The sequence below is a fragment of the Sminthopsis crassicaudata genome, chromosome 4 (genome assembly GCF_048593235.1).
Source record: "Sminthopsis crassicaudata isolate SCR6 chromosome 4, ASM4859323v1, whole genome shotgun sequence".
NCBI lineage: Eukaryota > Metazoa > Chordata > Mammalia > Dasyuromorphia > Dasyuridae > Sminthopsis > Sminthopsis crassicaudata.
The window spans coordinates 339,980,788-340,007,625 of NC_133620.1; the positions used below are offsets into that span (position 1 = coordinate 339,980,788).

Consider the following 26,838-nt stretch of genomic DNA (forward strand, 5'->3'; position numbering starts at 1 on the left):
TTTTCTTTTTACTTGTACTTATATCCTTAAGTGCTTTGCAATCATGTAGTAGTACTTGACATATAGAAAGTATTTAATTTATAGCATAAGGTGGCACAGCCCAACACAGATTTGAGTATATAGGAACTACACAGCCCTCTAACAAGAGAAGTGCAAGGTTTACTGATGACGCTTTCTCATTTATCTAAAACTACTAGTGTGTTCCTCAAAAGGATATCTCCAGCCAGTGTATTAAGGTTTTTCTGAATAATATTCCTGGATCCTTCAATTTATTCTCCTTTCTTTCTATCCAAATAATAAAACCAATACTATCTTAATTCTAATTCATGAGCTAGCAATATGAACAAATTCTATCACTAGCTATACTTTAAAATAAAATTAGGTAAATACCTCGAGTTTCTTAGTTTTAGTCCTAAGAATCACAGAACATGAGAGATGGAAAGAAACTCACTTGCCCTCTAGTCCAATCCATAATTAAAAGAATCCCCACTATAACATATAAGAGAAGTGGTCACTCAGCCTCTGCTTGCATGTTGTTGTTTGTCCTTATTCTCCATGAGGACCATGACATCAAGGAGGTGATGCCATGACATGCAAGAGAATTGGGTTGAAGTGAGGGAGAGCTGTGCAGTCACCTACCTCACTTTCCCTCCAGAGACATCTGGGTCCAGTGGCCAGGTAGAAATCAGGACGACTGGAGATGGTCCTGACTGCAATGGGAGACCTTAAGGCCTTTTAAAGCCTCAGGTCTCAGTTTGACGGAGGCTGCACCCATTCAGTGATTAAGGGCAGGTTTCATTTAGAAGTTTACTACTTCCCAAGGAGTCCATTCAACTTTGAGACTGTTTAAATTATTAAGAATTTTTTTCAGGAAAAGAACCCATATGTACAAAAATATTTATAGTAACTCTTTTTCTCAAGCTATAGTTCCAAGAATTGGAAATTGAGAGGATCATCAATTGGGGAATGACTGAATAAATTGTAGTATGTAATAATGATGATATATTATTGTTCTATAAGAAATGATGAGCAGGATGCTCTTTTAAAAAATCTGGAATCTCCTCCATGAATTCAAGCAAAGTGAAATGTACTGTGTTAAAAAATAATAGTGATGTTGTGAGATGATCAGCTATGAATGACTTTGCTATTCTAAGTAATACAATGATCCAAGACTACTCTGAAGGTCTTATGATGAAAAATGCTATCCCTACCTAGAGAAAGAACATAACTTCAAACATGCCTTCTCAGTGAGAGAAGGGATAGGGAAGAAGGGGGAGAATCGGGAACTCAAAGTTTTAAAAACAAATGTGAAAAATTGTTTTACATATAATTGGGGAACAGAGTTTTTAAAAAGAATTCTTTCTGACAATAAGCCTAAATTTTTTTCTCTCTGACTTCTATCCATTACTCCTGGTTTTTACCCTTTACAGATAAGTAGAACAAATCTACATCCTTTTTTGAATGCTACCACATCAAATACTTCATGACGTATCTCCCACGAGTCGTCTTCTCCAAGCTAAAATCCCATCTTCGTTCCATTGATCTTCCCATGGGTTTCTTTACCAGTTCTTGGCCACACATTTCTGGATGCTCTCTATCTTGCCAAGGCCTTTTAAAAATTGTAGAAAAACTATAGTATTCAGAAATGAACATGATGTTTTCCATATGTAATCTGATTAAGACAAGAGTGTGGATAGATTATTTCACCTTATTCTTATTCTTAGACATTATGCCTCTCAATGCTGCCCAAAATTCCATTAGTTTTTTAGGGATAAGACATCATGCCAATGGCTCATATTGAGTTTTCAGTCCATTAAAACCCCAAGAAAAACTACTAGTAAAATTGATTTTTCTTTCTTCCCAAGCATAAGACTTTCCATTTCTCTCTACTGAATTTTATCTTAAATTCAGCCAATTGTTCTAGCCTATGTATCTTTTGGGATCCTGACTCTATCATCTAGGACATTAACTACTGCTTCCCCCTTAGTGTTATCTACAGACATGATGTCTTTACCAAATCATTGTTTTAATATATTAAACAAGCAGCACAAGGCCATGCACAGACCTCTGGGACATTCTACTAGAGAAATATTGATGCTGAAACATTAACAACTAATCTTTAAATCCAACCATTGAATCGGTTTTGAATCTTGTATAATTTAGGATTATCTAGCCCCTATCTCCTCATTTTCTAAGGATACTTGGGATTTTTAATCAATTGTTTTGACAAAAATCTAAGTAAACTATATCTACAAGGTTCTCCTGATTTACAAATTTCTCTCATCTTGGAATATATCTCCTGTTTTTCATGATATTTTAAATATTACTGTCAGTAACACACAAATCCCACACTAATTCATTTAGTACATGAGAATATAGCTCAGAGGTGTCAAAACATACAGCCAGCAATACTCCTGAGTGCAGCCCAAACCAGATTAAAATGTTATTGGGAAATATTTAATAAAAACTATAAAATATAATAAAACATGGATAATGTTAAATTATAAAATTAAATTCCACATGTTGTCTGCTTACATATTATTGGCCCCCATTTTTATTTGCTATTGCTTCTGGTTCAGATAACCTGAATTCCTTAAAGGCAACTAGATGTTTTCTCTTATTAATAACTAATACTTACTAATACTAACTCCCTTTCAGACATTTTGTTCTGTCTTTCCATATATAAATCATTCTTCTCAGTAGAGAAAAAGAGAAGCAAAATAAGAATTGAGCAGCTCTATCTTCTCTCCATTGTCAGTTATGATCATTCCAATCTCCTGAAAACAGTGATCCTTATTTTTTATTTAATCTTCTTTTTCTCACAATATATTTCCTTTTTAATGCCCTTTTCCATCATCCTTTGCTTCCCTAACTAGACTCGTCATTCTGGGATGTAGCACTTCTGATGAGATTTGTGAAGGACCATACCACACTCATATTTCTTAAAAGTCTACATTTCTTAGCAAGATCCTTGTGTATTCATATCATTCTCTTTGGACAGCTCCCATTTTTCTCTTCTTTGGAATTGTAAGCCCCTCAAGGTATACTGCTTACTGTCTTTTCTAACAACATCAACTCTTCATTAATAATAGTAAAACAGAAGAGTCTTTAGGAACTTTCTCTAGCTTACAAAAAGTGAGTTACCGTAATTATCTTAGCTACTAATCTATTGTCATCTTGTTAATAAGGAAACTAGAGAGGTCAAATGACATTAAATATACAATATAACATTATTTGGGGGGGCACATGTGCCAATTATATTGGGACATTACACATGTCACATGTTTTTATTAAACATGTCCAAAATTGCAATTGAATAGACTATTTGATTATTTGGAACTGTGGACAATTTGGACATATAAAAATCCACATAATCCAGAATTCCCCTGTGACTCTCCTAGTCTTCTGTGAATTTTTAATGAATACTTACTTTCAGGTAATGTAACTTTCCTGGACCCTCTGAAGATCTCACCTTTTCTTCCTCTTTGTCCTCTGACTTTCTTTGAGATTTCTTGTTTCCTCTTACATCCTCAAGGGTTCCTTACTTATGCTACTCAGCTCCCCATTGTCCTTAATTTGATTACTACTTAAAAGGAGCATCTTTAGATGGTCCAGTGAAAATGGGAATCCATTTAGCCAAGATGAGGGATACATATGTGAAATTAATTTTAAAAACAGACAAGCAGACAATTAATAAAAACAAATGAAGGACCCCAGATGAAAGGAATATTCAACAAATATATTCATTTTTGAGCACCTGAAGCTCCTTTTGGATATGAGGAAAATTCCAATAAAAAAATCTGCAAGTATTTTTTAAGTGCCTATTAATTGTGCCAGGAACTGTGTGAGGCACTGGGGCAAATGCTAAGAATGAAATAGTTCCTACATGCAACTAGAAGGTGTAGTGGATAGAGCACTAGTTCTGGAATCAGGAAGGTTCAAATTCAACCTCAGATACTTTATTAATAGATATATGACTCTGGGCAAGTCACTCAAAAACTACTTGCCTCAATTCCTCATCTGTAAAATGAGCTGGACAAGACCCAGTATCTTTGCAAAGAAAAGCCTGAACCTATTCTTAAAAATAAAAGGCTTACATTCTAACAAAGAATTTTTATGTATTTACAGAAAATCACTCTCTTTTAAGTGTATTCTGAATTTCTCCTGTGTATGTAATACATAGTATGTGTTAGAGCAAGGTGGATATCACATAATCCTTATTCCAGGATTATTTATTTTGGTTTATATCGTTAAGGATCCATGAATAAAAGTATAAAAATTGTGCCTCTAAGATGTGTGAGTATAGTGGGGAGAATAATTCTGCTTCTTTTAAAACCATTAAAGTATTAAACCAATATTTCTGATAAAGTGACAAAGTAGGGAGTTTAGGAAGAGATGATGAGAAAGGTACTAAGTAATTTAGAGGATCAATAGGGAGAAACTATTTCATTATTACAGCTGCAGTTTAGGCCAAGGTTTCTCCTATCTTAGTCATTTCTATCTGGTGACAACTCAGTGGCCTTTGGAAGTGACCATTTGGTTCTAATTGAGTCCCTGGCTACTCTCAATTCAGAAGCTGCCATACCTGATGCTCCTGCTTGTCAGTTAGCTAGTCACAGGACTGAGGTGCAGTGCTTAGGCAGTTAGAGGAAGCTTTTTTTCCCAACATGAACCTTACTTAATTTTTTTTAGGGAATTAGTAGATCGGAGTTCTAGTACTGTTACCAATCTCTTTCCAAGGCTCTATATGCCATTTTAAAATTAAAATAAGCATTATTTGCATTCCTGATTCCCTCATCAAAAGAGGGACTCCTTACTCAAAAGAGACCTTGGAAAGTGCATATTGGTCAAGTAAGGAACAATTTGTTCAAACATTTGCAGGAACATTTTGGCAAAAACGGATCTACTTGGCCCCAAGTTTATAGACCACCAAGTGCTAATTGAACTCCTGAAATTGCTAATGTACCCCTTAATATGATTTATTAATTTAATTCTTTAGTCCTTGTAAGTAACCAGATAAAAAAAAGCATAATCAACTCATAGAGGAACAAAGGTCCATATGCCATGTTTCTGAGTGTCTTGTGAAGTACAGCAAATTTGAGGATACTAGATATCCAACTTAGTGCTGAACCCTCTTATGTCAAGTAAAGTAACCCAGTATTGATTTGAACTTTAGGGATATAGTATGCTCCATTTATTTGGATTTCATTAGGTTTAACTTTTTTATCATGTTGAGCTTTTCAGTTCAGTACACAGACAGGTTCAGCTGTTATAGGCTGAGCCACATTAGAAAATGTGCAGTAATAAAAGAAAGTAATTAAGAGTGAAAAAAAGCAATAACATTATTGTGTCTTGCATTGTACAAGTGGAGGGGGACGACAGGAGGGAAGCAGGAGATTTTGAGAGCAGATGGATAACAGGAAATGGAGAAGTAGGGACAAAAGTGCTTCCAATTTTTCCTCCACAGTGAGAGATTTAAATAACAATACTGATTTGACTATTCTATTTTCACAATGAAATTGAGGTGTGTTAGCCAGAGTAGATTTTGATAACAAGGGTAGATTTTCTCCAAGTAACTTTACCAGTTGAAATACTGATCCTCAAAAACTTTGCATTAACTAGACCACTTTACTTATGTCCTTTTTTTATCTTTTCCTTCTAATTCTGTATCATTCTCTTCCGTATTATTTTTTGTATGTCAGAGTTAAAAATAAGTTAATGATTATGTGATAAAATATTTTATTTTTTCATTGTATATACTTATATATTTTTTATTATTTAGAGAGGCAGCTTGATATGGCAAAAGCTGGTGTTTATAATCCTTGTAACTCAGAAATTATAAATTCAAACCCACTCAATTTAAATATTGGCTCTAATACCTAGATATAGGAGAGAATATCAGAAATACAATTGATTATTGTATATAATTGGAGAAAGTGTTGTATTTTTTCACAGAGCTCTTCAGCATAGTTTCAAGAGTGTTGGACTTGGAGATGGAATCCTGCTTAGTTGCTTACTAGCTATGAGATCCTATGTAGGTCACTCAACTCTGTCTCAATTACCTCATCTGTAAAATGGGGATAATAACAGCACTTACCTAATGAGGTTGTTTGAAAGTCAAATAAAATAACAGTTGTAAATAATTGTATAAACCTTGAGATTCTATATAAAGACTATTATATACTATTACTGCTGCTAGCATCTTCTTCACCAAAGATATGACAAAGAATTACTTGTTTATTGGGGTAGCTTCAAGCTATTAGAAGCTTAGGAGACTTAGCCAAAATGAAAATTTATATAAAAAGGTGTGAACTTGGAAAAAGACACTTAATATTTATTAGCTGTGTGACTTTGAGCAAGTCACAACACCGATTGCTTCAGGGGGAAAAAAAGAAGATAGTTCTGGCTAAGGGATCAATAGAAACAGAAAGGCAAGTTGGAAGTTATGATCAGGTTAAAGAGATGGAAAGGGAAACACCCAGGATGGTGCTGCTATGATGTTCCTGAATCTAGGAGACTCAGTAGAACCTGGGAACACAGGATCCTGATTTCAGCAAATTCTACCCTGCCAGAAGAGGTGTGCAATTTCTAAGTCAGATAATTCTAAAAACTAAGTTTTTACCAGAGAGCTTTGAATTCTGAAGTAACTCCTGTTTTTTTAAATTCTGTGTTGGAAGGCTAGGGAAATTAGAGAGAATAGCTCATACCCCCTTAAAACCTATAAAAGAATCACAGAAAGTGACTATTTTTCTATGTTTATCTTTATGTTCTAATTAAATGTTTTGGCTATTAGACTTGTTCTTTGCATGTTCTATAAATAAAGACTATTTCACTGCTAAGAATTTGGGCTACACTTTGTAAAAAAACATGATTGCTTAAAACAACTCCCACATAACCCAAGAAAAGCAAGAGGCTCCAGAGTCCACATTTCTGGGGACCAAGCATTCTTGGTAGATTGTGTATGCTAATCCTTGAATTGTTTGCCTCACAGTGTTGCTGTAGGGCAATTTTGTAGCCTATAAAATGCTATATAAATGTGAGTTACTATCCTTATTAATATTATTGTTTACTACTGTGGGGCTTTAAAATTGACTTTAGTGCATCTAGCATTCCAGAATTATTAGAATCTTAAAGACACAGGCTTCCAGAAGTTTTTCTTAACTAATTTCCTCACATGTAGATTCTGGATAGTCTTTATCTTCCATAGCACTTAAGTTCACTTTGTCTTTACTATTTATAATTTATATTATGTAGCTGTTTCTTATATGTTTGTATGATATCCCATCTGGATTAAAAGCTTCTGGAAGACAGGGTCTAGTCTGTCGACTTCTTTTTATCCCTTCACAGTACTGTGCAGAGAATATTTTATGAAATTCAGGTCAAGGTAACACTGGAAACAACACAAGTGGATAGAATATTTCTAGTAAGTACTGGAATGTTCAGTACCAAGAAGTTTGCTTGCTGTCCCATATGTAGTTCCCTCTAACTGGGACTACTATTTTTTTTTTTTTTTTTACTCTACTCCGGAGTAAAGGAGGCAATGGCTTAATCACTAGAATGCTAGATTGGGAGTGGATGTTGTAGGTGAGCTTGTAAAGCCAGTGCCTTCTTAATTCAGATTTGACATTGAGATAGGAGAGGAACTCGCCTGCCATATCACTGATCATTTAACAAAGGAAAGTAGTGTTGACTTTGCTCCCAACACAACAAGGATACAGAATTGAAAATGAAGTAGCAATTAGCTTTTTTTCATGTCCATCTGGAAACTGCATCTGATGTGGCAATTCCTGTAATTTCAGACACCCGCCAATTGTGAGATACCCCAGCTACTTGGGGTACATTTTTTATCCCCCCAGACCAGAAAACTGTATCAGAGAAGCTGAGCTCTATCAGGCTGTATAAGGAGAGGAAATTGTGACAGGAAAGCACTGCTCCCATTACAATCAGAAAAACCTGAAATTAAATTCCATCTCTGATAATTATTGGTTGTATGATCAGGGATAAATTACTTAATCTCTCTTAGTCTCAATGTTCTCATTCATAAAATACGAATAATAATAATAATACCTGTTTTTAATAGTAGTATTTAACTCACAGCTCAAGTGGGAACATATTTAAAGTGATTTTAGATTTCAGATATTATTAGTATTACTACTCTGGAGTTAATCTCTATATCTAATAGCTCTAAAGATATGACTGGGAGTACCCAGAGATTACTGTATGCATGCATTGCCTCATTCTTCATAAATACAGAAATGTCATAGCATCTGTAGTATCTGTACTATATATTAAACCTATCTTTCCAATGCAATTTTTACTACATATATTCTCTTCAGGCATTTATTTTCAAAGGAACATATGAAATTGTAAAAAGTCTTTTGCTCTTGTAAAAAAAAAAGTCATTTAAAAAAAAATTTTAACACAATACAATTTGGTCTGTCTTCCATTACAGATCCAGTGGGGCAACAAGATGTGTGGTCAAATGATACCAAGATGAAGAGGCAAAATCGAGAGAGAAGAAACTTAGTTCCATCTTCACAACTAAATGCAGATCAAAAAACACCCGAAAAAGTCTCCAAAGACTGGACTGCTCTTAACCCAGCTCAGCCATCTTTACCTCTATCACCATCTTTCCAAGGAGCAAATGGTTCCCAGGCATTGGGTGAACCCAGTGTACCATCCCTTATATCTACTAGCACAGTGCAACCAAGAAGGGCGTCAGTTAGATTCAGAGATGAAGACTTTTACTCCTTTTTAGAATTAAATACAGTTAATACTCTAGGAGGAAATGAAGACACTGAGGATATTACCCATTTAGAAGAAGAATTTCTACTTGCTGGTATACAACCACCAGGTTCTCCTTTTAATAACAATATTGGATTTAGCAGGATATCAGTAACTCAGGTTGAAAACCATAACTCTGAAGAAGAACTTGAAAACAGCAGACCTAGTTCATTAAAAAGAAATGAATCTGGTCATCGCTTATTGAGAAAAAGTAATTTGATGGACTCAGCTCTTGAACAGTCCTTATTAGGACAAAGGCTACCTCGAGATCATAAAATTTCTGATGGCGATTCCACTAAAGAAAATGACTGTGTTGATGATGAAGCTGAGAAAACCTCATTTAATACGTGGGGTGTGAAAAATGAAAACAGACAAGACAATTGTCTTAACTTAGAGACTTTACCCAATGAATATAGTTTTGTGGAAACTAGATCTGGGAATCATACTTATAATAGAGACAGGCAATCCTATGGAAATAATCCTTGGAATTCTTTTGATTGCTTTCCTTCTACTAGGTCAGCAGCTCATAGATCATTACTGAATTCATCTTATAATACCCCAAGATCACTACTCCATTCTGCACAGCGAGCTGAGGTCCAAGCAAACTTATCCTTAACCCCTGTTGCCCTTCAGGGTTCAGATGCAGAGGGAAATTCAAGGTTTTATGTTCGCCGACCTTTATCGCCTATTAGAAGTCGAAATCCTTCTGCCAGTTCTGAAAACCAAGATGCTTCATTACCAATAGCCAATGCATCTGAATTTTATGTCAAGGAAATAGAAGAGAAGAACTTAACAAGTCAATCACCTGAGACTATACTAAATACTGAAGATGTCTTACAAAATTCACAAGATGGTTCATCATCAGTAGATCCTCCTAGCTCTCCTCCATTAAGAATGAACTTCAGAGGCCATCTGCATATGTCAGAGCCAATAGAAGAGGAAATACCTTTTACTTTCTTTGCAGTGTCGGATTTGCCAAACCAGATTGAAGCTGAAGGTAGAATGGCAGATTCTAACTCCGTAAATGCAAAGGAGATTAATCAGACAAAAGCAGATCCTGACAAATTGAAGAAACTGCAAGAGAGGTGAGAAGTTTTCATAATTATATACATAGAATTTTGACCTAGCTTTACCAGGGCCATAAAGTATTTTTTTAATTGGGGAGTTGTAAGGCAATTACAGTGATATATATAGAGAGAGAGCTTCCTTGATAGTTGTGATTTTTTTTGTTATAAGAGTATTGATTTCATTTTTTTGATCTTGGGAGTCATAGGGGAAAATGATTTTAAATTAGTACCTTAGTAAGTCAGCTCATTTAATTCTTCAGTATTCCTGAAATGATTATTTTTCACATTATCTTTTTCTGACACCTGAAAAAAAGACAAAGAATCCAGACTAAGGGGTTTCTGACTATTGTGTCTATTCAGAACTATTCCTCTTTCAAGGGGCTTAAACAACTAGGAAGATTTTTTTTTAATTGAAAAAGCTTTTTTTCCCCTAAAACTTAGAGACACTCAGCTCATGACTTCTGAGGATTTCCCTATAGAATTGAACTTAGATCCAGCCATTCAATTGCTCTAGTATTTGAACCTTCCAAACATGTAAACATTTCCCAAGATGTTGCCACAGTTACCTCAACATTTTAAAATTTCCTGTATTGTTTTAACCACTTCTTCCATTTTCATATGCTTTTTTTCTCAAGCATAGGGAAAAGAGGATAAGATCATTATAAAGACTTTTCATTGGTTCTCTGAGCAGATTTTAGGACATTTTAAATTTTTAAATAACCTTATTAGCATATTTAAATGTTCTCATTTTTAAAATTTATGATATTTTTCCTGTTTTAAAAAATGTTTTGATAAATTTTGTTTTGAATAGACATTCCCCAGTAAGTACTCAAAGTACATTAGCCTAGAGTTTGTTGTTTAGTAATCTCAGAGAGGTATCTTTAATTTATAGTTTGATATGACATCAATGTTGTTTTTGTCCAGTTTTACTGACTTCTAATGCTGATTTTATTTACATTATTAAAGTCATTATGTAGACATTCCCTTGGATCTACTTCCTTCACTCTTTTTCACTTATATAAGTCTTGCCATATTTGTGGGAATTCTTAAAATGTCATCATTCCTTAGGGCACAGTAAAATCCATTACTTTTAAATGAGATAGTATATGTAAAGGTCTTTGCAAATCCTAAAGTGCTATATAAATCTTAACTATTATTATTGATTATCATTTATTCATATTTCATATTAATATGTTGTTCATAATATGTTGCAGCATTCCTCAATTGCTGAGCATATATTTTTGTTGCTAACTATTATCACAAATAATGGTATATATGAAAATTTTGTACTTATGGATCTTACTGTTGTTAATATCCTTAGAATGTATTACCAGTAGTGGGATTAGTGGGTAAGGGTGTTAAACAACTTATTCCTGAGAGAGGATTCTGGAAAGATGATGGAGTAGATCAGAAAATTCCAAGCCTTCCAAATTTCCCTTACAAGATAAAATAGCAACTAACGGGGAACATGGAGCAGTAAAAACAAATAAGATTTGGGGAAAAATAGTGGAGGTCTTAGGACAATCAGAAAATATTATAAGAGAGATACCAGAATGGAGGTTTGACCCATGTGAAATGTAAACAACTCTGTAAATGCTTCAAGACTAATTCCACAGAAATCATGTAGTGAGCTCTGGAGCTAGTTGGGTTGGGAGGTAGCTCAGTGAGGGCTACAGCCACAGGAATTTTCCCCTCTAGACAGTGTGAAAGTGTAAGGGAGTTCCAATTGAGTGCACTTCTGCTGATAAGGAACACCAGGCCCAGACATGCTGCTGAGATGTGACCTAGGGCAGAAGGAACCAGTACATGCTGGGTCGGTGCAGAAGCAGTGGGCCAAAAATGTTGTGGCTATGGGTACCTACAGGAAGGTGGAGCCCTTGGTTTCTGCTTCCAAGCCCACTGGAGTACCAGGGGACAGAGGTACCATCCCACACACCCCAGGAGGAGAGGTGATTATATTGACAATCTGCTCTAATTAAATTTTTTCTTTTAAAAAAATGAACAAGCAAAGGAGAAAGAATCCAACCATTAAAAGTTATTTTGGGAATAGGAAAGACCAGGGTTTATCTTGAGAGGAGGATACTGAAGCAAAAAAAAAGTCTCTCCTATCCCAAAGAGTAACACTAAATTGTCACTTGCCCCCACTCATAGAAGAACTTTAAAAAAGATTTTAAAAATCAAATAAGAAATTAAAGAAAAACAAAGAAGGATCCAAGAAAGACAAGATTATGAAAAGAAAGTCAACCAACTAGAAAAGGAGATTTAGAATCTTAAAAACTATCTCCTTAAAAATTGGAAGGGGACAAGGGGAAGCCAGCAAAGTTATAAGGGACCAAGAAATAATAAAGCAAAATGTAAAGAGATCTTACAAGGAAAGCCTATAATAACATCATAGTCAAATTCCAAAACCCCAATGTCAAGGAGAAAATATTATTTGCAACAAGAAAAAAAATTCAAATATGACAGCGTAATTCTGAATGAAAAAATTGGACATTCATTGATATTTGATACCTTCAGGATTTTGTGGAAAAGAGAAAAATAAGGTAAACATCAAAGACTAATTTCAAGGGTTTGGATAAGGACAAATTGTTTGTTTTATATGTGGAAATGTAAACCATATGTCTAAGATTGCTTTTAATAATTGGATCATTTGGAAGAAATATTGGCATAAAGCTAAGGATGATGTGATTCTAAAAAGTAATACAATGTAGAAAAAGGTAAAAAGAATAATTGTGAATGAGGTGCAAATGGAAGAAGTGACATAGAAAAATTATATGGGGGAGGAGGGCTGCTTGTTCTGGAATCCTACTCATATTGGAATGGGTTAAAGAGAACGATATAAATACATACATACATACATACATATATATATATATGTATATATATATATAGGAGGGTATAAAAGTCTTCTAAAATTTATTAAAAAAAATAAGAAGGGAATAGAATAGAATAAGGGTAGATGTATAGAATGTGTAGATTAATGGGGATGGAATAAAGAGGAAAGGAAAAGACAGGGAGAGGTATCCTTGGAAAGGGGGTAGATTAAGTAATAGTGCGACAAGGTAAAATGTAGAAGTAAAACAGAGGAATCAGCAAAGACAGGAAATAAGATATACACACAAATATAATAATAATGATTAGGAGTAAAGCACATCAGAAAAAAGCAAGGGTAATAATCATTGATCTCAAAGTTAAAACTAAAATAGATTTAATCATGAAAAGAGAAAAATAGAGAAACTGTACTGTCAATCATAACCAATATTGTTTGACTATTTAAAATTAGATACTATAAGGTTGGAATATTGCTGTGGTATAGGAAATGATGAGGTGGTGGTTTTAGAAAAATATGGAAAGACTTGGGTTTATGAAGAAGGATGTTATCCACATTTAAAGAAACAAAGGAAAACAAGCATAGTATGGCCCTACAGAGATACACATGTATGTATGTATATATGTGTATGTGTGTATATATGTGTATTTCTGTTTTAATCCCCTTCTTTCCAACCAAATTTAAGAATTGCTGAGAAAATTGGGAAGCAGTCTGCCCCAAACAGGCTTATTAGCACAGTATCTTGTATTTTACAGTATTCAATTCCATATATACATATATGTACATACATATATGTACATATAAAAATACAAGTTACCAGAAAGTAACAATTCAAACACCATGGAGCCACAGTTAAGAGCAACAAAATGTATCAGTTTCTCTGTTAAAGGAGTGAAGGGTGTAGAATATGATATTCCAGAAGGCAAAGGAGCTTGGATTACAGCTAAGAATCACCCACCCAGCAGAACTGAGTTTTCAGAGAATTCGGAGAAAATGGATATTTATGAAATAGAAGAATTTCAAGCATTCTTGATGAAAAGACCAGAGCCAAAGAGAAAATCTGGCATTTAAACACAAGACTCAAGAGAAGCATAAAAAAGTAAATATAAAAGAGTACTCATTAGGTAGGACTTCCTGAGTAAGAAAATGATACATATAACTCCTAAGAAATTTTTTCATTACTAATGCAGTTAAAAGAAGTTTACATATAGATAGATGGCATGGATATGAGTTATATTGAAATAGTCTCCAAAAAAAGGGAGTAAGAAAGAGGGATGCATTGGAAGAAGAATGAGGTAGGATAAAGGAAATTTTCTCACCAAAAAAAAAAAGAAGAAGAAGAAGCATAAAAGAAAGAGCTTTTACAAAGGAAAGGAAAATGGGGATGGGTCATTCCCAATAGGGGAATAGGTAGGGAGGGGCATAGGGCAAAAAGTGTTGGGGAGGGAAATGATAAAAGGTAGGCAGATTAAGGGAGGCAGTGGTTAGAAGCAAAATATAGACTTTTGGGAGGGACAGGATAAGAAACAAGAAAATGGGTTGCAGGGAAATACACAGTAATCATAAATGTGAATGTGAATAGGATAAGCTCACCCTTAAAATGGAAACAGATAGCAGAATAGATTAAAAAACAGAATCCAACAGCATGTTATTTACAAGAGACATACTTGAAACAGAAAGATATACACAGAATTAAAATGAAGAATAGTCATTCTTCAGAACAGAATAAAATATGCTGCTGAACTAAAAAATAGGCAAAGGTAATAATTATGACTTCAGACAAAGCAAAAGCAAAAATAGACCTAGTTAAAAAGGATAATCAGGGAAGCCACATTTCTCTAGAAAAAGTACCACAGACAATGAATTAATATCAAAAAGTTTTACAGTTTCTCTGATAAAGGCTTTATTTCTCAATATATACTGAATATAAAGCTAAATCAGGCTTATAAAAAATAAAAGTCATTCCCTAATAGATAAATGGTTCAAGATATAAACAAAATTATATCAAAAAAGAATCAAAGATGCTTATAATCATAGGAAAAAAATTTCCCAGATCACTATTGATTAGAGAATGACAAATAAAAATAACTATGAAGTATCAGCTCACCTATCAGAAATGACAAATGCTAGAGGGGATAAAGGAAAAATAGATACACTAATGAATTGTTGGTGGAGTAGTAGGTGGTCCTGCCATTCTGGACAACAATTTGAAACTATGCCTAAAAGGCTATTAAATTGTACATAACTTTTGACCCAGTAATACCACTATTAAGGCTATATTACAAAGAGATCAAAGAAGGAGGAAAAGAACCCTTATGTACAAAAATATTTATAGCAACTTTTTTTGTATTGGTGAATTAGAAATTAAGTTGGGGCATGGTTGAATACGTTGTTACATTTGATTGTGATGGATTACTATTGTGTGTGTGTGTGTGTGTGTGTGTGTGTGTGTGTGTGTGTGTGTGTGTGTGTGAAAAAGGCAGCAGATGAGATTTAGAAAAAACATGCTAAGTGCAAAGTGAAATGAGGAGAAACCAGATCATTGTGCATAGAAACAGCAACATTATAATGATAATCAACTGTGAAAGACTTGGCTACTCTGATGTCCAAAGGACTCCTGATGAAAAAATACTTTCTACCTTCAGAGAGAGAACTGATGAACTCAAGCAGAAGTACAATTTTTATTGTTTTTTTAAAAATAAGACTAATATGGAAATAAGTTTTGCATGCTTTCACATGTATAATTGATATTATATTGCTTGCCTTATCAGTGGATGGGAAGAGAGGTGGAAGAAAAGGAGAGAATTTGGAACTCAAAATTTAAAAAGAAAAGAGTGTTAAAAATTAAATAAGACATTTTTTAAAAATGAGAATCTTTTGATCACATCTATGTTAGCAAAATTGTGAAAAACTAGATTAACTAAACTGGCAAATGGCATAATTTTAACACATCTTTGTCATATGCTATATAGTAAATCCATTTTAACTCAGGAATTTTGGTAGCATATGTCTACAAAAATAAATGTTTTTAACTGGGTTATTTTTCCAGTGGCAGAGGCTCTGATGAAAAGGTTTGAGATAGATCCATCCCAAAAAGCTACTACCTATCCCCTTTAATTAAAAAAAAAATCTCTTCCCATTTCTCTTATTTTTATATAGGGTCTTTCCCTGTCAGATTGATTCTTTTCTTTTTAAATAGGTAAAAAAGGCTATTCTTTATCTCATTTCTTATCTAGCCTTAATCACTGATTAGATGTTGCCCTTGAGAAACTGAGACCTGAGATAGACCTTAGCTTAAAAAGGCCAAAGTCTCCTGCTATATTAGGGGCTATATATTAGAGGCTATCTCTAGTTGTCCAAATTTATATTTTATCACTGGACTGAGATGGCTTCATCAAAGAGAATAAAGCCGATGACTTTGCACAACTATTTTCTTCCTGACAGGTGAGATTCAGAAACTAAAGGAATGGGAGTTTTAATGCAGAATTATTTATGCATGTTTTGAAAAATAAAAAGCTTTAATTAAAAAAATAATTGCCAGGAAGAATTCAAAGGGGAAACAAAAAGATTTGTATAAACTAATGCAGGATGAATTAAGCAGAACCTAAAGAATGTGACTGATAATGACTATAACAAATATATATGAAAATTTTATTACAAGGAAACCAGAGACTGAGAACCAAGAGAAATCATGATGATCCTAAACAACAAATAAACACTTAGCTCTCCTTTCAGCAGAAAAGGATAGGAGACCATTAGGGAATAATATGGTATAGGCTTTGTAATGCTAATACTCCTTCAGGTGTTTTTTAACTATTTTTCTTTGTTATGAGGGAGAGTTCACTTTAACTCTGAAGAAAAAGAGAGCAAGGATTTAAGAAAAAAAGAGAGATTATCCTACAACATACAGGTTTCCTACAATAATTCACCATCAGTTACGCATCCACTGTCCATGAATTTTTCTGGACTTTTAAAGTGTTACCATTCTAAGAGGCAGCTAATAGTATAGTGAATAGAGTAGTAGGCTTGGAGTCAGGAGATCTGAGCTCAAACCTGGCTCCAGACATTGGCTTTGTGACTCTGGGTAAGTCACTTAAATTCTGTTTGCCTCAGTTTCCTCTTCTGTAAAATGTAGATGATAATAGCACCTACCTTACAAGATTAATGTAAAGATCAAATAAAATATTTGTTTTAAAAAAATTACCACACACTACATAGAATTCCCAATCCCTCTATTTTTGTCTGCCTGCATTTTGGATTTCCTTCACAGGCTAATTGTACACTATTTCAAAGTCCGATTCTTTTTGTACAGCAAAACAACTGTTTGTACATGTATACATATATTGTATTTATTTTATACTTTAACATATTTAACATGTATGGTCAACCTGCCATCTGGAGGGGGAAGGAGGGGAAAAATTAAAACAAAAGGTTTGGCAATTGTCAATGTTATAAAATTACCCAGGCATATATCTGGTAAAAAAAAAAAAAAAAATTACCACAGTGTTACTACACTGTGTCACATAAATGTCACATAGTAGATGATATGTAGATGATAATAAATGCTTGTTTTCCTATCCCTTCCCTGTCAGCCTAATAAATACATATATATATATAAATACATTACATATAATGTGTATACATATGTGTATAATGTATAATGATTTTAGCACTCTTCTACAAAGTAATACTCTGTACCAAATATTTTTCTAGCTTCAAGGAATAACCCCTAAATATGGTCAACAAGGATTTGTTAATTAAGCCAATTTATCATCCCCTTGGCTGTGTCTTTAATGATTTTATGGATCTCTCAATTTTCATCTTTTCAGGGAAGAATCTTAATCTTCTTAGTTGATTTTTACAACTAACTCCACTAATCCCTTTAGCTTTCTTTCTGGGGACTTTATCTGGTTTCATTGTATTTCTTAAGGGACAATAGCCAAAAACACACATACTGTCTTAGATGTATCATAGTTTTATATATTTATATGTCTAGGGTATATAATTTTAGATATTATCAGAGAAAGCCCTGATTTGCTGATCTGGGTACTATCCCCTGCTGGTACATGTGCTCTGGTCCCTGGCTGAGTTACATTGCCTTGATGAAAGAAATTACAAAAAAATCTCTTAATTGCTTCTTAATGATTGATAGTTTTTGTTAAAGATAATTGGCAAAGAAAGGTGCTTTTCTGGAATAGCATCTTGACCCACCCACCCCCCACCCCCGTAAAAAAAAAAAGTTCCCATGACCCCATTTATAAGAAGACTTATAGAAGTGGTTCTTTCATTCTATTTTGAATCTTTGTTCCAGCACCTTCTTTCCCTTGGACTCCTGGCAAGAGGAAAGGATGTCTTTCCTCCCTCCTGACAGTGGTCCACAGCAGGTACATAATACCTTCCTCAACAGGCCTTGATTTTCTGGTTGCCGCCTTTTTGTTTTCCAGTCTGAGCACAGAGCAGAGCCTGGCTATCCTAAGGAATGGATGTTTTCAGCTGTGGTGGCCCCCAAGTGGGTGTCAGCTGCCCAGCAGACAGCAGAGTCCATAACAGCATGCTTCTCAGAGAAGAAGATCATCGCTGTCACAGGAGTGCATTAACAATTACATTAACATGAATTACAGAAGTTTGCTCCCAAAAAACCCAATTCACTCAGTGTATTTCCCTCTTCCCTCGTTGTCCCTTTGTAGAACAACTTGACTCTTATTTTATAATCATCTGAGATATGAGCAAACCAAGTAACTCATATGGCCCAGTTTTCCTAGCTGGGTGCTTTGGTTCTTGCTTTGGTCCTTCAAGTATGTCATTGTTATTTGTCTTTTGTTCTTCAAGAGAACATCAGGAAGTGAAACCATGATAAATATGTGAATTAGATTTAAGTGAGGTAGGGCTAGGCAAGGTCGCCTGCCTCTTTCCCCTCCAGAGCCATCAGGGTCCAGTGGCCAGATAGAGATTATGGCCCTGGATGCAATGGGAGACCTTGGCCAAGGTCTTCAACAAGTCTCAGTCTGACTGAGACTGAATCCATTTAGCTATTGTGATGCTTCACAGGAAGGCAAGAGGATACAGATAGGGACCCTAGGTCCCAGAAACAAAGCAAATCTATATGTCTCTCCAGCAAACCCCTATTGCAAATTAGGGTAGAAGGGAAGAGAAACTCCTTCCCCCTTCTTGCTAAAAGTCCCAGAAAAAAGTCTTGGAACAAAGTTTCAGAAAATAAGGGAAGAGCTGGGTGTTTTTCTTACAGACTATAAAGAGGAAATTCTTTATCAAGATTCTTGTCCCTGCCTCCATCTCTCAGTAGCCAGTTATCTTCAATGAAACCCACCAATCCCAGGAATATAATTGGGGCCACAGCTTATCCTCAATTCCATAAGAGGTGTCTCAGTTCAGTAAATCAAGAGTACTCCTAATCTCTCTTGCTTGCACATACATATGAGTACTTTCTTTCCCAAAGTGGATCCCTATTACTTTTGTTATTTAATAGATTGCTTGGTAATATTCTTTATCCAGAAAAAAAAATAATTGGTCATCTGGTTACGGATTTCAGGTTCATTTCTCTTTAGCCTTACTTCAGATTACATCCTCTAATGACAAACATATAGTCTGTTGCAGAACCTAGGTTCAAAGCCTTTCCAGCATAGTAAAATCATTTTTGAGAATCTAAGGTTGCCTTACATGCCTTGATGAGACTTCTGGAGCATTTCAGTGAAGAATGAATTTATATAAAAAGATAATTTTGTTTACACTTTCCTTCATGATAATGCCCAGAATAGTGTGGAGGGGGTAGTAGACTAAGAGGAAGGTAAATAAGAAGGGTATAAGGGCAGCTTCCTGGGTTACAACAACATGTATATGTCAGGTTCCAGGGTGCAATATATATATCCATCATCCTATAGTTATTTTCCCTTAAATTTAACTTAGATTTATTTACAATGAAAACACTGTCTGACACTTTTCTGTTCAACACAGACCTATACAAAGGCATCCTAAAGCAATTCTCAATCAATCATCTTGTGGATTCCTTTTTATATCATTGTTCTTTATACACCCAATCCTGCCTGTGGTTACTAACAATTCATGGTTCAGTGAAATCCAGCCCACTGGGAATAATTATCCATGGCCCTATAATATGGCCAAATTTAACACTGTGTAGCAGCAGTTCTTAACTTGGGAGTCCATGAATCTCTGTAATTTTTTAAAAAATCTTTTGATAATGTTCAATAAAATTGGTTTCCTTTATAATCCCATGTATTTTATTTTATATATGTTAAAAGATTTATCTGAGAAAAAGTCTATAAGATTGCCAAAAGGATTTCTATGACACAGAAAAGGTTAGGATTCCTAGACCTAGAGGAATTAAAAGTCATGTGTATTCTATATATAAAACCCTTGACATGAAACTTTTTCCAAAGATTTTTTAACAGATGAATTCAGACACATTGATATCATTTTATCCATATAAATATGTGCATACCCCTCAAAGATAATTCAGGTATAAATTTCCCTTTTCATAATCTACATCCAATACCCTTACCACGTGACATAAAGTCAACTTGTTCTGTTTTACTTTCAAATAATAGGAGGCAAAGAGAGTGTTCCTTGTAGAAAGGAAATCACAGTTGAACCAAAAGTTATCTATCTAAAACTTCAAAATAGATCAATTGAGATTCCTTAATCATATTTTATACATAACTGTAAGATTTTAAGGCAACAGTATTGAGAACTTCAAAATCTGGCCCTTTGATGGTAAAGACTAGAAACTGGTTAAAATAAAGTTGCGTAGAGCAGAGAATCTATTCTTTGTTTATCATTCACACTCCTGGAACTAGCATTTGTGAAAATGGACAATTGGGGGAGTATAGCTGCTTGGTCACATGGGACTTGTTTTCCATTTAGTCTTCTGGAGGAGGATTCGGAGGAGGAGGGAGACTTATGCCGCATCTGTCAGATAGCTGGGGGTTCCCCAACCAACCCGCTGTTGGAGCCCTGTAGCTGCGTGGGAAGTCTGCAGTTTGTTCACCAGGAATGCCTCAAAAAGTGGTTGAAAGTGAAGATTACATCAGGTAGGTATGAGAGAGAGCGAGAGAGTGAGAGAGTGAGAGAGAGAGAGAGCAAGAGCGAGAGAGAAACCAATGCTCTGCAACAACATATAAGTACAGAAAGAGCATGTCAGCTTACTGATAGATGGTCAATCTTGTAAGTAAACTTAGTCTTACTTGCCATGAAGCACTCAGGGAAATATCAGTAGAGTTCTATTTTCCTTACTTAGAATTCTGACAAGAATACAGTCAATAGAACATTCCAAATAGATATTCTTTACCAGGTCTATGAGAAAAGGACTTATTAACCATGCAATAACCATGAAAACATGCATAGATCACATTAGTAAAATGTCATAGGTGGTTTGGGGTGATAATGGGACAGAGAATGGGTTAAAACAGGAGTCTAGTTGAGGTTAGGATTGAACAGATACAATAAATAGGCCGAACTAGAAAGGAGAACAAGTACCAAAGGTTAGGTGGGACTGGGAAAAGCAGACAGGAAGCAGAGCCCTGGGTACCCAGGTCTAAAGGTTTGGGAGGAAAAGGAAGTAAGTTGGCCAAAAATAAAAATCCACAAAGCAAACCAGAACATTGATGCTATTGTAAACAGCTTGGGCCTGTGCCAAAGTATAGGTTCATAGTTCTACTGAGCATGGGCAGAGGTACTGAGCCCATTAACAATCTAACATATTCTTTCCTTGATTGAGGTAAGGCTTGTGAAGGTTTACTTCATAGGAAGTTGTGATTATATGGTAAAGATGACTCCTGTTTCATACTTCCTCATCAGCTAAAAATACAGGAGGGCTTGGGACCCAGGACAGATGACCTCCGATTGAATAAGATTTATGATGTTTTGTTACATATAAATAAGTATATACACATTAAATTAAATTATTCATGCAAAATTCTGAAAACCAAAATCTCAGTATATTTAAAAGTAAATATTTTTTAAATGAATTGCATTTTTTCAGGAGTGAAAAGAGATCTTGGTACAGTAAAAATAACTATTTTGCTAAACAATATTCTTTGATTGAATTCTGAATAAAGAAAATTCCACAATCAGAACTGAACTCTGCTCCTTTGAATTAAATCAAGCAAAGACTTGGCTCAGAAAGGATCTGTGGAAGTAGTTGTAAGAAGAGTGCACATATGTAAATTTGTAGTGCTTATTTGTGTTTTATGTGCAATATATATGTATATGTAGAATATCGTGACTATGCCATCCAAGCATTGAAAGAGATCTGTGTAGTTTATATCACTTAACAGCTCAGATCCTTGTGAGTCTGTGGAACCACCCTAAGTTCTGACCCTTTTCATGACCTTTTTGGCCATGAAAAGTCAGTTACTCCTTCCTTAGTTCTGTACAAACTTTTAAAAAGGTTTATTTGATCTCAAACATAAAATTATAATAATCACTCTCATTACAAAGGAGGTTAGTAGATTTCATTTCAAGGTTAGCAAACTTATTATATGGAAGGACATGTACATTATTATTTGATGCTACAATGGAACTTTAAACTTGATTCCATACAAGTGCATACAAAAACCTATCCACAGTCACTGGTAACATATGGTTCTTTATCTAAATTCAGGTGCTGAACTAGGGGCAGTGAAGACCTGTGAAATGTGTAAGCAGGGACTGATAGTTGACCTGGATGATTTTAATGTGAATGACTACTACAGAAAACATCAACAGTCTCGGGTAAGATGTGCTCACTGGTCACTGTCATTCTGTTGTGGTCCTGTGGGTTTGTGATGTCATTATGAGTAAATGACATATCGCCACACACTGAAATCAATTGAACTTCAAGGCTGATAATCTGCTGACTTCCCTGAATTTCAAGAAACTCCAAAAACTTCTTTATGTTTGGAGTTTGAGAATTTTAGTTCATCTTACAACTTTGTACCTTGAAACAAACAAAGACCTGTGATTTAGCCTGGAGATAGGGAGCTAGCTTTTCTCTCCTCTCTGTAAGTTAAAATGTTATAAAGAGAAAGAAGCAATGCTTGCTTGACATATAGAGATTCCAAAAGGATTAGCTGGATTGTAGAATGCAACCCAAACTTCTTATAGAAAAATTTTATAAGATAATCAGTTGGCCGATCGATGAACACTCATTAACCATATGCTAGACACTGTGCTAGTGACAATAGAACCAAAAGAGATCAGGCTCTAAAAGTAGATAATTCTTGTTTTGGAAATGAATGAATTCTTTGGGCAATAAGGAACCATTGACTAAATTTACAATTCTGGAGTACTTTAATGGCAATTCTGAAGGTTAATTCATCTTCATTATGTGAATGACTTACTCCCAACTTATAGTCAACTCACTAAACTATGAGGCATCTAGCAAGTCAATGAACTCAATGAACATGAACAATCACCAATGTCATCATCATTTAACAGTAACTTCTCTCACAAAATAATTATGAATAATAGAACTACAATTTCAGTATTAATTTGAATTTAGCTTGAATCTAGCTTACAGAGCAATCATTTCAAATTGTGTATCAGTGACTTCCAATGAAAACTTTCTTTTTTTCAAAAGCAAGAGTCAGAATGATGGGTAACTTGGGGAGTTCATTTTTTTTAATCCTCGGGTTTGTAAGTAAATATTATTAATAGTCTTCCAAATAATTACTATGACTGAAGTTCATGAAATGTATTAAAATTTACAAAGCACTTTGTCATTTGATCCTTACAGGTCTGTGAAGTAATTACTATAAGCATTATTATCATACTTATTTTCTAGCTGAGGAGACTGACACTTAAAAATATTAAATGACTTGCTAATGACCACATAATCAATAAATGTCAGAGGTGGGTTTTTAAATCCAAGTCTTCCTGATTGATAACATTTTCTCTACTTTGCCATGTCCATTGGGACTACCTGTTCTAAACAGACTTGGAAAGTTACCATAGGGCCAGAGCATTAAACATTTCAATTAAAAATTTAAATCTATTGAAATTCTTCAGTGACTCAACTTCTCTCATGAACCTTTGATTATTATTATGAAGTAAGACAAAAACAGGTAAGATTTATCTGACATGGATGCTGTCTAGATTAGGAGTTCAAATGTAAGAATTCTCTATGGAGAATAGTAAGGTCTTTCAGATGCTACAAATGGCATTTGATCTTTTTGCATTAAACCCTATACCACTACAGCGCCTCCTAAACAAAATCCATAATTATTCAAACAAAATTTAATCAGACTCACTATTCTAGAGAGGCAGTTGAGTGGTACAGTAGATAGTGATAGGTCTGAAGTCAGAAAGACTTATCTTTGTGAATTCAAATCTGACCTCAGACACTGACTAGCTGTGTGACCTAGGAAAGTCACTTAACCCTGTTTAACTAATGAAATGAAATAGCCAATTAGTTTCCAGGTTTTGCAGTTTTTACTAGTACATCCTCTCTCACCTGCTACCCCTTCACATAATCACCTCCACTCATATCCTCATCACTTCCTACCCAGATGGGCAGCCTCCTACTTGGTCTCCTGCCTCAAATCTTTCCCCACTACAGAGGATCTTCCCTGTAATTGCCCAAGTAATTTGCCTTAATTACAAATCTATGTCATATCCCTACTTAATAAACTCCAGCGATTCCCCATTGCCTTCATGATAAAATATAAAATTCTTCTGTTTGTCATTTAAAGTTCTTTAAGCCTGACCCCAACCTATTTTCCATTATTATGCATCGTTCTCTTTCCAGTACTCTCTGGTTAGAGCATATTGTCCCCTCAATTCCTCATACACAGCTTCCCTTCTCCCATCTCCATGCCTTTGCATTGCCTCTTTTCCATGTCTATAATGCAGTCTCCTCGTGGAGCCTCTGATTCCCTTCCCAATAGAGTCACATAACATTTTATTTATTTATTTATTTATTAGTTTAAAACTTAAATACAAAATGTCTACAAAATAGAAAAAGAAGAAAAGAAAAACATTACCATGTTCACAGCAGAACATAAAGATTTAAAATATGAAACAATTTCCATTTCAAGAAAGCCCATATAATAAATAATATGCATTGTTCAGAACTATCCATCTTCTTTTTGCTTCCTTATAGGTTTTCTTTTGTTCTCTGCTATGTACTTTTTTTTCTCTTTATTCTTTTTTCCCCCTCTTTCTTCCTTCCCAGCTCCTCCAGGAAAGCTACAGTTAAGCACAGGCATATTTATATATACATACACATCCATATACATATATATATATACACACACATATTTATATACATATATATATACATATATCTATAGTCGTATACATATACACACATATATTCATATACATAATAGGCCATATTTAGCTTGTTTGTCCTTTCTCTGAAGGTGGATAACATCTTTCTTCATATTTCTTAACTTTACCAACTTATTTCGTACACCTCAGCAATATTCCAACCTTATTCTACATAATTATTTTAAATACTCTAAAACAATATTGATATGACTGACATACAGCATAGACACCATTTTCTATAAGAAGCCTTTTTGTTATCCCCACCTGGTGTTTTCTCTCTCTAATGTTGACAAATCAGTTCAGTACCCTGCGTATTCCTGACTTAATAAAGGCATTTTTATATTTGTGTATATAAGCCGAGAATTGGACTGTGATATGCAGTTCATTGATCAGCAAGCATTTATTACACTTTTATTGTGTGCCAGGCATCATCCTAAGTTCCTGGAATGCAAAGAATTCCCACATTCAAGGAATTTACTTTCTAATGGGGAGACAATGTATATAAACCATGATACACGAGATAACTACAGAGCATATGGAAGGTGACCTTAGAGAAGATGTCACTTAGCTGAATTGGTTTACACTTGAACTTTTAAAGAAGTCTCATAGCTATGTTCTCCAACCAAGTGGAGTAAAACTGGTCAATTTTTTGTCTTAAAACATGGTTGAGGAGACCCAACTTAAAAATAGAGATGGCATAGAGTTAAAAAAAATTTAATAGGGGTAATAACAATGCTGGGAGAGGAAAGCAGGAGAGTTGGAAAGTTAGGAGCTTATTTGAAGGCATGAGTTTTGGAACCCAGGGCTGGAAAGATTTTAGGAGCAGGTACTGCAAGATGAGCACTATTGAGGCACTATTCTGCCTAGGGACTATTATTTCCTTTACAGGCCTTTGCAATGATGTCAGTCTCTTCAGAGCAAGGATTATTAAGATTATTAATTAGGAGCCTATGGATATGTCTATGAACTTAGAAGGAAAAATGTATATCTTCCTTTTCATCAGCCTCTAATTGAAAATTTACATTTCCTATTTTTATAAATAGAATGCACAAACCACAGTAGTATCAGGCTCCACCAGATTGCCAAAAGAATGACATAAAGAAGTTTAAGTATCTTTTCAACAACAATCTTTTTTAAGAACAACCACAAAAAGTAAATTTAGGGTCCTGATTCCACTTTTTGTCCTTTTTTAAGCAAAAAACCAATTATCTTTGATTTAACATCATTTTTCACAATGTATAAATAATTCTCAGCTATGTTCAGGTCAAGGATCTCTTAAAGAATTGAGAGAATAAAGGCATTGCTGCTCCATGGAAGGATAAAAGTAGTAATAATATTCAAAACTAGGATAAAAAAAACTAGGCTCACCCTCACCAAAGCCTACCCTCTGCTCTCACAATTGGACCAAACTTTTTCCTCATTCAGCATCTTCATACAATCAACCTATCAGCTATATTTGTATTCAAATAATACAATCAGCTTGCTAGGGGAGTTAAGGTACTAGGTATAATAATGTTGTCCTATTACGGCACAGATCTCTCTCCTCACCTAGAACAAAATCTATCTAATCTCTGTGACAGTCATAGGTATGAAACAAGGAGAACTGCCCTATCCCTTTTCAAGATCCCTGTCCATCATTTAGTCAAATATAGGTGTCTGACAATTTGATGAGTGAAAGTGACAAATAGGTTCTGGGTTCTATGTTCCAAAGTTCTCTGTGGCTAGAAAGCAATCTTGGATATCCTTGGGAATCCTCCTTGTTTTAGAATGACTGTTTCTTTTCACTAGCAAGTGATCCACTTACCTCTGAACTTGTATACTCAACAGTTAAAAAGACCCAGACAGAGGGCTAAGGGCTCCTTAGAAATAGGACAA

At 34.8% G+C, this 26,838-nt stretch overlaps 1 protein-coding gene across 34 annotated transcripts in view; it reads left to right on the plus strand.

Annotated features, from left to right (window-relative positions):
* The window catches only part of MARCHF10 (membrane associated ring-CH-type finger 10), a 234,609-nt gene that overhangs the window by 144,657 nt on the left and 63,114 nt on the right, over positions 1-26,838 (plus strand). For all 34 annotated transcript variants that reach the window (XM_074260918.1, XM_074260915.1, XM_074260905.1 and 31 more), the window contains 3 exons: positions 8,453-9,869; positions 20,578-20,744; positions 22,316-22,425. In XM_074260918.1, the coding sequence (XP_074117019.1) occupies positions 8,453-9,869; positions 20,578-20,744; positions 22,316-22,425 (1,694 nt within the window). The remainder of the gene's footprint in view (positions 1-8,452; positions 9,870-20,577; positions 20,745-22,315; positions 22,426-26,838) is intronic.